This window comes from Microtus ochrogaster, chromosome 4, assembly GCF_000317375.1.
Source record: "Microtus ochrogaster isolate Prairie Vole_2 chromosome 4, MicOch1.0, whole genome shotgun sequence".
Lineage (NCBI taxonomy): Eukaryota > Metazoa > Chordata > Mammalia > Rodentia > Cricetidae > Microtus > Microtus ochrogaster.
The window spans coordinates 36,180,591-36,195,594 of record NC_022011.1 but is presented as its reverse complement, the minus strand read 5'-3'; the positions used below and the strand labels follow the sequence as shown (position 1 = coordinate 36,195,594).

Below are 15,004 nucleotides of genomic sequence, written 5' to 3'. Positions count from 1 at the left end.
ATACTTTTATTGAGAGGGTGTAGAGGGTTAAATAGAAGCATTAAGGAGTCTAATTTTATGAGCTTCCTAGAGGGCACGTTTGACATTTTTCTAAGGTAGATTCAAGGAGGCTGTGGGGAAAAGATTACAGACTTTGTCACAAGGGTGCCATAAGGGTCATGAAGGCTAAACCCAACTGAGTGACTACATAGCTTTGGAATTCCTGCTAGGAAAACAGATGGGCACAAACCAACGGGCAGGTTGTTGCTATGGTGGGTTTCTGTGGTCGTTTTGTCTCCGTATATAGACCAGCGCAGCCTCCAGCTCAGTTATCCACCTGGCTCTGTGGGCCACGGTCCCTGTTATTTTGCAGATGAAAGGAAACTTGTGTGCCAGATAAATATTGACCTCATGAAATGTGTGCACTGTAGTAGGGGAATTCCTGTTTGTGGTGGGTTTGTGGCAAGGCAATACTTTCTGATGCTGTCTCGTCTACCCTACCCGGGACAATATTCATCGACTGACAAAGCACCAAAAAAAAAAAATAAATAAATAAAAATAAAAATGGTGTTGTGCTTCTCTGTTTCTTTTTAAAAGCTCATTTTTGGATTGTGTCTGTTGTGCTTAGCAGCCCCGCTAAGTAGAAACATATAACCAGAAAATGTGGGTGGGATTTAAATGAGAAACAGTTTGATTGTCTAGGGCATAATCTGCGGGTTTTTTTTAATAGCTGTAGTATGAAAAGGAATAGAAAAATTAAAGGAAGATTTTATTTCTTAAAAATATTTTAGATTTATGTTTTGCCTGCATGTATGCATATGCACTGCATGTATGCCTGGTATCCAGAGGTCAGAAGAGAGCACTGGATTCCCTGGAACTAGTTACTGCTGGGTTTTGAGAGGCATCCTGTGGGCGCTGGAGACTGAAGCAGGGTCCTCTGGTGGCCATCTCTGAAGACCTAAGGGAAGATATCTGAGGACGGTTATGACAGGAACCAGTGGAGGAAGGCTCAGCCATGGTGAGCACTGAAATATGAGAATGATCATCCACACGTCCAGCATAAGGAGTTCTTCAGAAAAATTATGAGCCAGGACAGCTCGATGGCTCAACAAGTAAAGAACTTGCCATGCAAGCCTGGCAACCTGAATCCAATCCCCTAATCCAATAAGGAAGGAGAGAAACAACTCCAAAAAGCTGTCCTCTGACCTCCACAGGTGTACCATGACTCACGTGAACATGCATCACACATCATCCACTCATGAACAATAATAAACCAATTAATTCTAGCTTTTTTTTTTTTAAGAGACAAAGACCAGAGGGCCTCAGAGCATCCTGATAAGTACAACCTAGTTTTAGTTTTTCCTTTTCATTTCATCTTTGGTGAAGTATGACTGACGTGGTAGTTTGAATGTAACTGCTCCCATAAGCTCATAGGGAGTGGCATTATTAGGAGGTGCGGCGTTGCTGGAGGAAGCGTGTCACTATTGGAGGTGGGCTTTGAGGTCTCCTCTATGCTCAAGCCATTTTCTGTTGCCTGCAGGATCAAGACGTAGCTCCTTCTCCAGCACCATGTCTGCCTGCGTGCCGCCATGTCCTGTCATGATGATAATGGACTGAACCTCTGAAACCGTAAGCCACTCAACTAAATGTTTCCCTTTGTAAGGGCTGTCATGGTCATGGTGTCTCTTCAATAGAAACAATAGAAACCCTAATGAAATCTATTGGAAAAGGAAAAATGTACATGGTTAGGGAGCACTACAGGTTTTGATGTACAGACAAAATCTGCATACTACTCCAATCAAGCTAACAGCCATCTGCTCAGTTTTGACAGTTACTTTAAGTTTCTAAGAATGCATGCTGACTAGAGCTGTAATCTAAGATTACACTGCTTAGCGCCTGTTTCCTCTCCTACGTACCTGTCCTGTCCATTCCTAGGAGCTACTGCAGGTATTTCGTTTCTCTTTGCATGCCTGTCAACTGCTGATGCTCAAGTGTGGGAGCTCTGTTGTTTGATGGATACATTTATAGTTGTTAAACCCCCTTGATGAAACGGCCTGCTTTTTACTGCATGCTGTGCCCCTGGCTTTGCCCTTGGATCCCACCTCATCTAGTGTCAGCACAAGCCATTCTTGGTTTTCTATCTTTTATTCCATCCATGGCTTTATATCTGAAGGGAATTGTGTACTTTGTTATAGACTGCAGTTGTATTTTTATTCATTCCAACCAACTCTGCCTTACAAGGATTTAACTCCCTGACAAAGTAACTATTGATTAGAAAACAGTCCTGACATTTCCCTATTTTCTACATCCCTCCCCCCACCCATGTTGCATCCATTTCTGCCTCCTTTGGTATTCAGTTGACTTAAATGTGGTCAAAGAAAAACAATGTGTGGCTCATTTGCTGCGAACATGAAGCTGTTGACAGAGACGGCAGCCCTCACCTCCAGTCAGCTTCAGCGTTACCAGTCCAAGTAAAATCTGTCTAGATTGCTGACAGAATTAGTCGGAACCAGCTCAAAGCGAGCAGGCTTTCCAAGAACAGGAAGAGTGAGCTCAGGGCCTCTATAACACTACCAGAGAACCCATTCCGAGGCCCCTCTGGACACAGGGAGCTGTTCTCTACTTGTCAATGCACGTCCTTGGCTGCCGTTCTTCTGCCCTCCCCTTCACCACGGTCCTGAGAGCGAGAACTCTGGTCCCCCTCCCCCCTCCGGACACTGGGCAACCTGGGCAACTGGTAGCCTCGGCCCCTACCATCATCAAGCGCTTTAAAGTGGCAACGACAGCAGCTGTTATGGCAAAAGTGAAAAGCTATTCTCCAAGAAAAAGGGCATTCAGCTCTTCACACATGGAACTCGGTCTATGAGCTGGTTTTATTCAGGATGTTTGTGTTATTACCATTATAGCCCAGCCCTGCTAGACAGAGAAGTATCCAGATGTCATTGACACCTCTGGATTGAGAAAAGGATACGTGGGATGGGTAAGCACATGAAGAACCAGAGCCGCTGCAGGGATTGTACTGGGGAGGCTCTGAGCCAGACCCCAGCCACAAACTGGGACTAGTCCAGAAGCCTCGTTCAAATCCACCCCACAGGTGCCAGCCTCACTGCAGTGTGAACTGTGCTTGTGTTTTACCCAGGTGTCTATCTCAAGGGAATTCATGAAGTAATACTTATAATAATGATTTGGTTTTGCTTTTTTCTTCCCCTATTAGATGTTATACACAATGTACCAAGTCATCATTTCATGTGTTTTGAGGGGGTTGCTCTAGAAAACAAACTTCATTCTTAGGGTATGAGGTAAGACGTCTAAGTCATACTTATTATATAAAAGCACAAGGAAATTAGCTACACTAAGCATGGGCGTGAACAGCAGAACACAAAATACATTAAGCAAAATAGGGCAAGATATGAACAAGATAAAGACCTTTCTCATGGATCATACAAACTAGCAAGAATGTAAATTCTACCATCAAAATTGTTTTAGTCAAAACTAGGAATCATATCTAAATAAATGAAAAGAATGCCACTTAGCATAAATGGCTAGTGTTAGAAGCATTTTTAAGTTTTTTTTTACATTTATTTTTTGTTGTGTGCTCAAGGGAAGTGCATTCATGGGTGCACACAAGTGTGAGGGAGGAGCTTTTAGAATTCCGCTCTCTGCTTCTATCATGTGGGTCCCGAGAACCAAGTTCAGGTCATCAGCCTAGGCAGCAAGCACCTTTACCGCTAACACCACAGTAGACCATGGGGAAACTTCTAACCATCTCCTTTCTCACATCGTCCTGACATCTCTTGTATATCCTATATCCAAGGAGGAAATGCTTACTTCTCTTTAAATCTTTTAATTTATGCATTGGGGGTGGGAGGAGGGCAGGTGGTTCAGTCTCTACTTCAGCCTTGCATGAGCTCTAAGGCCTGACCTCAGATCAGCAGCCTGCAGAGCAAGACCTCTTCCCCACTATGTTACTTTGCCAACCCAAGTTCTTTTAAACCTTACACAAGCATTTTTTATGAAAATACAGTTCTACATAAAAATAACTAAACCAAATGAAAGTAAGACTTCCCTAGTTCTTCCTAAGAACAAAAGTCTCACCCCTCTCCTGAATGTTAGCTCTCCAGCATCTAGCAGTCTAAGCTGGTGTTGATAAAACAGAGTGAAACAGCTCCCATCTCAGGGGGACAGGAACTGCAATCTATTCTATCATCCGCTCCCCGTGTCTACAATGAATCACGTCAGCTTACTGAGTAGATGGAGCCGTTTCCCCTCAGTATCTTTAACACATAAAGACTACACAAAACTAACCAAAATATGGAGCCAAACAAACCACTTAAGTATTTTAGGCCTTTTTATTTTAATAAATAACTTCAGTTAATAGCATTGTCAAAATTAAAAGGCACTTAAAACAAGGCTGTGACTAGGGTGAGAGCGAGCGCAGCAGGGAAGGCGTTCGGAAGGCGCACAGTGGTTGAACTGCTGGGCCTGCCCAGGCCCTGTAGCCCTGCAAGCAGCAGGACAGCTTAAGAGTATTCGTGAGGAAGGCAAATGAACAGCCAAGTAAACAAAATGATAAAAAGTCTTAACCCCAAATTGCAAACAGACACATGAAAAGATTAGAAGAAGTGAAAAGGAGCACCAGGAATTAAACAGAACAGTAAAGTAAAATAAACTCATATAAAGGTTCCGATTCAGCAAATGCTATGGAAGTTACGGCCTTTGTGTGACTAGTGCTAAGTCAGGGACTTCTTAGCTGAAGAGTTCCCAGGACTTTTATCCAAGCTTGGATTTATAAAGAGAAGGCGTCAGAGTTACAGGATCAAGTAACTCGCAATGGCACACAGGTTTTAAAGCTAAGTTTTTCCTTCCACCTCTCTGAATTTTCCCAATGGCCTTTGTAAAACAACTGTGTCAAAGTGATTTAACTGGAAACTGCCAGCACACGTGTCTTTCAGATGCAGCACTGGGCTGAAGCAGCGGGACCGCACTCTGCTGGCAATCAGTGGCGGTGCAGACGTGGGTGATGCAGCTGCTTCAACTCTGCCCTGCGTCGCCCAGCAGTGCCACTGATTCCAATGATCTGGGAGGAAGGGTTAAAAAGGCACACTGTGAACTCAGCTGACAAGGATAAATATCCTTTCTCAAGTCTTCTGTCAGTCCCTGGCATGGATTATAACATTATTTTCAAAATAATAAAAAAAAATTAAAAATTATACATATTGTACATTTCCCAAACCTGCATGTGAACAAACCCTGGCCACGGAGCCCCAAAGCTACCCTACGTGACTAAGACGATGCTGCTGTGAGCTCGGTGTTGTGGAATCGGCCTGAGCAGGGCTCATTTTCCCTCATACTTCGGATTGACCACAGTTGTCACCGCACTCTTGTAAATAGGATTTTCACCCTGAAACAAACAAAAACCACCAGTTACTCTCTAAAAATCACAGTGTTCCAAAACAAGATTAAGCTGCAGTTTTCTTAAGAAGGCACTTCCAGTGTCCAGCGTCTGACAGCGCGGTGAGAGGACACCCTTGCCCCAGCAGTCTCGGGCTATCCCGTCATCCCTGGAGTGCTGCCTCACAAATGGTCTGCACAGCCGCCATCAGAGGCTCCCCTGAAGGTCTGGTACCCAGCTTAAAGAAGCACTTGGGCCTGACTCCCACACCCTAATGCATAGGAGTACTTGATACTAAAATGGGGTGGCTGACTTTGTCCCCAGAGAAGGAATTGTGCTCCTGGGATCTTCTATGGACTGACTGATTTAGTGTTCTGGGTATGTTTGTCAGTATCACCCACGGTACTATGCAAAAATATGCCTAGAATATTAATTACCATTCTTCAATAGCCTAAGGGTGATGCTGATCACAGTTCTAGTCTTCAATCTAAGGCTACTGCGGATTCAGCAGGTGACTCAAAGCCACAAACATTTCTCAAGATTGAAAATATATATATACTGACTGTGGTGTTTTAAGCAGAACAATAACAATCATAATTACACAATCACAACTCTGTCCTTGGGGAGTACAGTATGGTGTATGAAGATATGAAGAAAGGCGATCTGACAGCCTTCACAAGAGAAATGTACACGAGACCAGTACCAGAAAGGGAGGTTCACATGAGAAGTTTTGGAATGCATCCAAAGGGGAAATGACTACAAATGAATTATTGAAAAACGAACAGAAATCTATACAAAGCAAAGGTATAGAGCAAAGAATGCCATATCTAGGCAGAGATACATGCAGTTCATACAGCATACATAACATGTTCTGAGGTGTTGAGAATGGAGCAGACACAAGAGAGGACTCAGCCCTAAGGACAAGGTCAGCATCTCCCAAGATGCAGCAGCTACATGAATGCAGTCAGATCAGGACCACACAGCTGACTCACCCCCACCCCTCAAAACACAACTTTTCTGAGCACGGAGGATCCATGCTGGGATGCTGATTAGCTTTGGTTAACTCGACACAAACTGAAGTCTCCCTGGGAGAGGGAACCTTAGTTAAGGAATTGCCTCCATCAATCTGGTCTGTGGCCATGTCCTTAGAGCATTTTCATGACTGATAATTGGGCCCAGCCCACTGTGGATGGGGCCACCCCTGCGCTACTTGGCCTGGGCTGTTTAAGAAAGGAAGCCAGTGCACAGCAGTAAGAATTTTTCTGGGGTCTCTGCTTCAGTTCCTGTCTCCAGGTTCCTGTCCTGAGTTCCTGCTTTGGCTTCCCTTGATGATGGATGGGAAGTAACCTGTAGGCCAAATAAACCCTTTTGTTTCTCCAGGGTGCTTTAGGTCACAGTGAATGTTACAGCAGCAGAATGCAAACCAGAATAGATGGTTGATATCAATGTCAATCTAAACTTACGTGGGAGATGGGGTTCAGGCCGTATCTGTGGGGGTTTATCTTAAGTTAATTAAGGTGAGATGCCCACTGTGGGCAGAATCATTTCCTGAGCTCGAATATTGTATAAAACGAGAAAGTCAGCTGAGCCCCAGCATGTATCACTGCTTTGTGACTTGGATACAACTGGACCGAGCTCCACCTGCTGTAACTTCTCAGTGACTGTGACCTGCAGCAAAGGTCTTTTCCACTGAGCTGCTTGAGTCGGTGCATTTAATGAGAGCAACAGAGAAGTGCCACACGATCCCTCAAACAAACGCCTCTTACACTGACAACACTGCTCAAAATCTCAATCCTCCCTCGGCCGCGGCTTCCACCGGGGTGTGACCCTAGAACTGTGTTTTCAAACACACCAGGCTTTCACACTACCATCTAGCTGTCTCTGCGCTAACGCACTTAACACGGTCTAGTATTTAGTGCTTAAGAATTATAAGGGAACAAAACAGAAAGCAAAATATAAAAAGAAGTTCAATATCTATTATCAAAGAGTCTAAAGTAGAATTTATATGAAAAAAAAACCTTACCTTTGTAGAAGTTTGCTTTGCCATACACACAAACATTTATATTTATTATTTCAAAGTCCAATCAAACAAAAGTCTAACATGCACGTTAGAGATCAAACTGAACTCGCTGTGTATATTAGACATCAGTTTAGATGGAGATGAGCTACAGTAATCCGATTAGTAGTCACTCAGAGTACAGCCCCCGCCCCAAAGCCGAAGCGTATTTATGTCTGTGTGTACGCAATCCCGGAGTGAGTCCAATTTATGTCTGTGTGTAGGCTACCCCTGGAGTGAGTCCCTCTTTGTCCACGAGGAACAGCTGACAGCGGTGGCTGCAGTGTTTATGTCACGGTATATGAGGTGTGCAATGCAAACTGGGAGGCTTGTAATCCACACCAGAGACAAAGGACAGACCTGATCATTTTTTTCAGTGTCCCAACGTGGCAGTTTTATATGCTCACATAATTACAGTGTCTGCTAACAGTGTAATTAATTTGTGAGAAACCTTGGTCCCATATCACAAAAATGTTTTTGCATATTTTTTCTGACTTATTGACTCATTAATTTTTATTAATTCCTAATAATTTTTTATTAAGAAATCATTTTAGGATAATCTATAGCCATAAATTTTCTTACATTTCAATAATATATAAGTAAAATTTAAGAAACACTTGCTTTCTTGTTTCAAACACTTATTTTAGTTGAAGAAGGTATATTACAGTCAAAATTAAGTCAAGATTATAAACATTAAGTATAACTAGTAACCACTGATGATTTACACAAAGTGCCATTGAATGTACAGAAAGGGCAAACAAGTGGAAAATTCTCCTGTGAGAAGTAACTAGATGAAATTGTTAATGCCTGATAGTTCCCACAAAGGAAAGAAATGAAACCCCAGTAAGTGCACTAGTTTCCCTGCAGTAATTACTCCTGCCAAGTACCAGGTGAAAGCGAGGGAATACATCACGTTTTCAGACATACATGATCTCAACAATAACTTTCTACCAACAAACTAGACCTTATGGAACCCTGGCAGCAAAAGAGATCCAGCAAGTAGCACTATTGCAACTTCCTGTGTCTTTTAAACACACACAATATTCCCATATTTGGGGCTTTCTGCAAGTCCGTTTTCATTATTGACTGATTCATGACTGAGTAAGGACAGGGCTGCGGGTGGAACTGCAGCTCCCACAGTGCAGCGAGGTTCACTAAGGGTAGTCACTGCAGCAGTGCTATTTCTCCCTGCGCGGGTAACGCCCTCCTAAAGAATGTATATGAGCACTTTGTTTGCACGTCCGACTTTGTGCAAGAAGAGGGCATCGGATCCCACTACAGACAGTTGGGAGCCACCATGTGGTGGTTGGGAATTGAACTCCAGACCTCTGGAAGAGCAGAGGTCTCAAGTGTGAGCCATCTCTCCAGCCCAAGGAAAGTTTTTGGGTTTTTTTTTAATATTTTTATTTATTTATTATGTATACAATATTCTTTCTGCGTGTATGCCTGCAGGCCAGAAGAGGGCACCAGACAGACCTCATTACAGATGGTTGTGAGCCACCATGTGGTTGCTGGGAATTGAACTCAGGGCCTTTGGAAGAGCAGGCAATGCTCTTACCCTCTGAGCCATCTCTCCAGCCCCCAAGGAGAGTTTTAAAAGAGGCAGAAACAGGTGGATCAAGTGAGTTCAGCCCTGCTTGGTCTACACAGCAAGTTTTGGGATAACCAGGGCTACATATTAAGACCCTGTCTCAAGCAAAAATAAGCAACAAAAATTTTTAGTTTTAAACTTGAAAGTCAGAACCATTTAATAACTAACACACAACAGTATTCTGCTTCTCAGTGGAATACCCACATAATCAAAAACTAGAAAAGTCTCAGAATCTTTCTAGGATGGGCAATATGAGTTGTAATTGTGAACAACACAAACACCATACTATGGTTTTGCTGTTTTCATTTCACACTCAATTCACTATTCAACCCAGAAGGGTGGTTCCTTATGTCACAACCTTCTAACACAGGATAGCAGTCCCACTGCCTCTACAGCCACCCCAGCAACAATCAGCAGCACTACCCTCCCTGCAGACATGTGAGAAGAGCAGCCTCAGGGAGGTTACAGAGCTGGGGGCTGCCTGAGTGTGAAGCAGTCCCTCCTCCCACCACACAGGGCTGCTCCACACCCGATTGTCTGTAAAGTCCTTCCACGCACTAAGTTAACATACGAGAGAGCCACAGGAAGCCATATAAACAAAGCCAAACAAAACAGCGCTAGTGCTGAGAAACACACAGGGTGCAGTAAAAAAAGACAGAAGTTGGCATGCAAGGATAGAAAGAGAAAGGAAATACGAACGGCAATCAGAGACCAGCTTTACGTCCATAGTTTGGATTCTTGAAATTATTTATAGGACTCTTGTAAATCGGATTTTCTTGCTAAAGTGAAAGAAACAGTTTCTAGTGATTTCATCAGAAAGAAAATTGGTATGTATAGTGTATAAACACCATAAAATGGAATCCTAGTTCTATTCCAATTCAATTCTGAGATTTCTAAATTTTAAAAAAACCCAACCTAACTGTAGTAAAAGACACATGACTATTGCATTTACAATTTAAGAATGCTGATTGAAGACATCAACTCTTGTGTCAAATGTGAATACACAAGGGCCCACACTTAGCCACCCCCCCCCCATCCTGAAAGCACTGAAACCAGCACACGCCAGGCAGAGCCTGTGTTTCTATTAAGCAAGTTTTACAGAGTTCAGGCCAAGTATTTCCAAATGCACGAACACACCTGATATAGGACTCATGCCAAGAAGGCCCCTGGTACCCCGCCTTCTGGTCAGCCCTCCCATCACTCTAGTCTCAGAACCGCTGACTTGGTTATGTCCCGCCCCCCCGAAGTCATGGGGGGAGGGGCTTTCTTTAGTGTAGCCTGAGACACTGTTGATATCATATAAGACCCTACAGTAGACCAGCCACAATATATGCAGAATATGGATCTTCATAAATGGTCTACTGCAATAGGAGGCTTCTGGTTTCCAGCAAATGCAAATTCTTTGAATAATGAGCTTTAGGGAACGAAATATTTAAATTGGACTTTAAAGGTCAGTCACACGAGTAAAGTTACATATACTTCATGAGCCAACCTACTTCCCAGTAGATGTTTCATAACTTACCGTGTCCCACTTGGCATTCATTTTCTCCTTTTCAAATTTAGCAAATTCCCTTCTGTCGTGGATTATCATTAAAAGCTTCCAAATGAGCAGCAAGGCCAGGCCAATGAGCACAATCCCAGCAACCACACCTGCTACGATCGGGATGATGTCGGGACCAGTCGGACAGTCTGCAAATGAGAAGGTTATGTGAGCATACAAGGACTGAGAACACACAAAGTTCACAAGACCACTAGAGCTTGGTGGGATCTTACAGAATCAATAGTTCTGGAAACTCATACTACCCCAAAACCTGTCTAAAACCCGCTAGATTCGAGGCCAGGTAATGTGGCAGGTACCTTTAATCCCAAGAGAACCTCTGAGTTTAAGGTCAGCCTGATCTACATAATGAGACCCTGTCTCAAACAAACAAACAAACAAAAAAAGCTACTAGGTTCTAACCAGGGAGCTTACAAAACTGCAGGAAATACAATCAGTAGGCCATTTATTTGGAGGTTACAGAACATATTTCTTTCCCTAAAGATTGAAAATTTGAAAAAAATCCTAAGAGCATCAGAAATAATGATTAGCTTATATGTAATTAGGAACGTGATCTTTAGGATTATAAAGTACTAAGCAATGGCAAAAAAAAAAAAAAAAATACACAAAAGATGGTTGGCAGCCAGGCATGGCAGTATAGGCCCACACTCAGCAGAGGCTGTAAGACTGTCACAACTTCTAAGTCAGCCTGGTCTACGACATGAGTTCCAGGTCAGCCAAGAGCTGTAAGGCAAGACTGTCCTAAAACCAAACAAAAAGAGTGAGGTGACTGGAGAAATTCCTTATGTGCATGAATAAAGGTGCCTGGCACCAACCGCTCCCACCACACACACACTATATTTTTAAAAGGCTTTTTTTCCTCACACTGATCTGCATTCTGGTGTGATGTCAAAGTAGTGTCACGACCACTGCAGAAATCAGCAAGCCCCTACCTATATATCAACACCCTGGGACACTCAGTGCAGAAAACATAAAACACCAAAGAAACAAGAACAAGCACTCCGTGTTCAAAGACTGCTAGGACGAGGGAAAACACAGGCACACCCGGCAGCATTCAGAGCTCCTGCCTAGAGCTGCAGAACACAGCAAAGACCACAGGATGGCTCAGTGGGTAATGGTGCCTGTGATGAGGCTGACAACCTGCTTGACACACACAGACACACACACAATAAATACATTTCTTTTTTAAAAACTAAAAAGTTGGACAATTTCCTGTAATAGATGCTCACCATATGTTCTAAAATACATTCATTAAGGAAAAAAAAACTAGACACAAATAATAAAGAATGACAAAGAGGGCTAGAGAGATGGCTCAGCAGTTAAGAGCACTGGCTGCTCTTCCAGAGGTCCTGAGCTCAATTCTCAGCAACCACACGGTGGCTCACAACCATCTGTAAGGTCTAGTGTCCTCTTCTAGCAGGCATACAGACAGACAAAACACTGTAAACATACTAAATATATCTTTAAAAAAATGACGAAGAATCTACAAAGGCTATGAGAGGAAAAAAAGTAAAATTTGCTTAATTTTAGGGAATTTGAACAAATTCACATTAATAACATCTTTAAGAAAACCTCTCCCAATACCTAAAGCTAAATCAAACTCAGACTTAAATATCATCAATAATGCTGTTTCTATGAACAGATTATTGCAGGTTGTTTCTGATGTCAGAGCACAGAAAGAAGGCATCTCCCAACCTCTGCCTACCTGGAGTCTCCACAACATGCACGATGGCCTCGTTGTTGCCATTCACCGAGTAGGTGAAATAGAACCAGCAGTCATCAATGTCCTTCTCCTTGCAGTGGGTCACGGGATCGACCTGCACTGGCTGGGGCAGCTTGTCCCTGCTTTCCACCTTAGTGAGGTTGAAGTGGGAGCACTCCTGTGCACACGTGTCTTTCTTTTCTCCTTTGTTGAACGCTCGGCACTGAACACATTCTCTAAGAGAGAAATCGGTACACTTAGCATGGATTAAGACGGATTCTGCTTAGAGCACTTCACAGGCTAAACTAATGGCCTTGCTGATCTAAGGGCAGCATAAGCACAGAGGAACAGTGACAATGTGCTCCACAGGAGAGCCCCATCTCCAGCACCCTCAGCCAAGCACGGCCACTAAGGCCAAGCACCACCCTGGCTGGCGAAGCTGCAGACACAGAGTAAGGGGACCAGTAGGGCGTTCTCCAGACCTACCCTGGGCCACGTGCACTGGAGGCAAATCACCCAAGAAGCCTCTCGTTATCAAAGCTGCTGGCAAGCTCATGCCCTCCACTGGAGGAGTAAGAACTTCAGTAAAGGCCAGTGCCTGTGGGGCCTGGTAAGACCAGGCCTTATCGAGGGTTTGCCCAACATCTGATTAGCAAACTTTACTTCCTAGTCGGCTTCAGACCTGACGTCCACAGCACAGCTATGGGTGCTGCACAGACGCCAGTGAGGCCTGCACAGTGGATCCTTCTCATAAAGACATCAACATGTCCGTGACAAACCTCGAGCACATATGCCCAAGATTACCAACGAGCAAACTGCCGACCTGGGGGATATGTGTAAGTCTAGTCTGAGGCCATGGTGGTCAAGCATGGGGTCCTAGCAGTTTAGCATGGGGAGGCTGAGGCAGAAGGACCTCAAGTTCAAGAACAGCCCATGCTCTATTCTAAACTGTTTACAAATTTTATAAAAAACATTAACAATTCAACATTCTTCAGAGAACAAACTAGCAATTCAGCTCTATAACAAATGTAAGTAAACCAAATGCATTTTCCAAGTCAATACTAACAGCTGGATTTTTCTTACAAATAAATTTCCCATTAATACATTACAAAAAATCTAGTCTCCAAAACAAAGAAAGGTGGGGCTGGGAAGGTGGCTCAGTTAGTAAGGTGAATGCCTCACAAGCGTGAGGGCTGGAGTGCAGATCACCAGAACACACGTAAAAGGCCAGTCATGTAATCCCAGTGCTGGGCAAGAGCCAGGGGGATTCCTGTCCTAGCCTATGCGGCAAAGTTCCAGGTCAATGAAAACCCTGCGTAAAAAAGGCAGAAGGTCCTGAGAACAACAACCAAGGTTGTCTGACCTCCATGCCCATACATACACGTGCAAGGATGTACATACACCTCCACAGCATAAAACTGGACTGATATCGCACATTTAATATGTAAGAAAACACAACAGTAACTTAAGCAGCAAACATGTAAACAGAACACTGTATACAGAATAAATAGATTTAAAAAAGTATTTTTAGGTCATAGAAAATGGGATACATAAAAAGCAGCAAATATTCTCCTTGAAGTGTAACGTCTCAGCCCTCTCCTTGGGCTCTACCAGGGTCAGCACAGTGAGTTAACTCTGTGAAGCAGCCGGGCAGTACTTACTTATGCTCTGCACAGACGCCAAGGCAGGTCTGACACGTCTCACAGGTTGGCCCTTGAAACTTGGGATCTGTACACTTACAGGCCCCACACTCACAGATGCCCCGGCCGTTGCAAATCTGACCATTTGATGCTACACACGGAGCAGTGTCCAAGGAACAGTCGCACGCACTGCCAGTGTAATTGGGAAAGCATTCGCACACGCGACACCTGCAAACACCGTTTCCTGCAACAGAAAAACATTTCTCAAAACAAGGGTGAAATGGGCCATGGCAGCAATTATTCACACGTCAAAACCAAGCTGCAGCACAGACGAGAGCAGCTCTAGTGGAAGGCCTGCCCTCGGGTGACCTCACCAGAGGACCTGCACTGCGGAGCTACGGCTGGGGCTTACTCACCTCCACAAATTAAGCCATTGGATCGATCACAGTTGAAGTTATCACACTCGCAGAACTTGCCAGAGTAAATCTCGTTGGTATTATCTCTCTTCCTACACACGCACTGTCCGCAGACACACTCCCCATTGTTACTGCAGATCTCTGAGCTGTTCTCCTTCCTGCAGTAAGCGTCCATGTCTTCGCTGTTCACTTCGTCTGTACTGCACTCACAGTGCCTCCCCACACGCCCCTCATTGCACCTGTCAAAGACCCCAACAGTCCGTAAACAAAAGGTGTACAAAGCAATCTCCTCACACCAGCAAACTGCACTCTCAGATGAGAGAAGTGCATGTGTTTACACACGTACACATATGCACATACGCAGCAGCAACACAAGTTCTTATGGAACAAGAAGGGGCCTCGGGAAATTCATCTTCAGCAAGGAACCATTGTGACCAAAATGAAAACATTCTAGCAACAAAACAAACAAACAAATAAATCCCAGCACTCAGGAGGCAGTGGCAGGTGGATTCCCGTGAGTTTGAGGACAGCCTGTCCTACAGAGTGAATTCCAGGACAGGTTCCAAAGCTACAGAGAGAAATCCAGCCTCAAAACAAACAAACAAAATATCTGGGAAAGTAAAACAAAATCTTTTTTTTTTTTTTTTTTTTTTTTTTTTGGGTTTTTCAA

The 15,004-nt window shown here is 43.8% G+C and overlaps 1 protein-coding gene across 1 annotated transcript in view; it reads right to left on the bottom strand.

Annotated features, from left to right (window-relative positions):
- Positions 1–4,309: 4,309 nt before the first annotated feature.
- The window catches only part of Itgb1 (integrin subunit beta 1), a 44,230-nt gene continuing 33,535 nt past the window's right edge, over positions 4,310–15,004 (bottom strand). The window contains exons 12-16 of the mRNA XM_005345930.3: positions 14,335–14,573; positions 13,940–14,162; positions 12,282–12,514; positions 10,541–10,707; positions 4,310–5,380 (exon numbers count right to left, since the gene is read on the bottom strand). Coding sequence (XP_005345987.1) covers positions 5,315–5,380; positions 10,541–10,707; positions 12,282–12,514; positions 13,940–14,162; positions 14,335–14,573 — 928 coding nt within the window. The 3' untranslated portion in view covers positions 4,310–5,314. The remainder of the gene's footprint in view (positions 5,381–10,540; positions 10,708–12,281; positions 12,515–13,939; positions 14,163–14,334; positions 14,574–15,004) is intronic.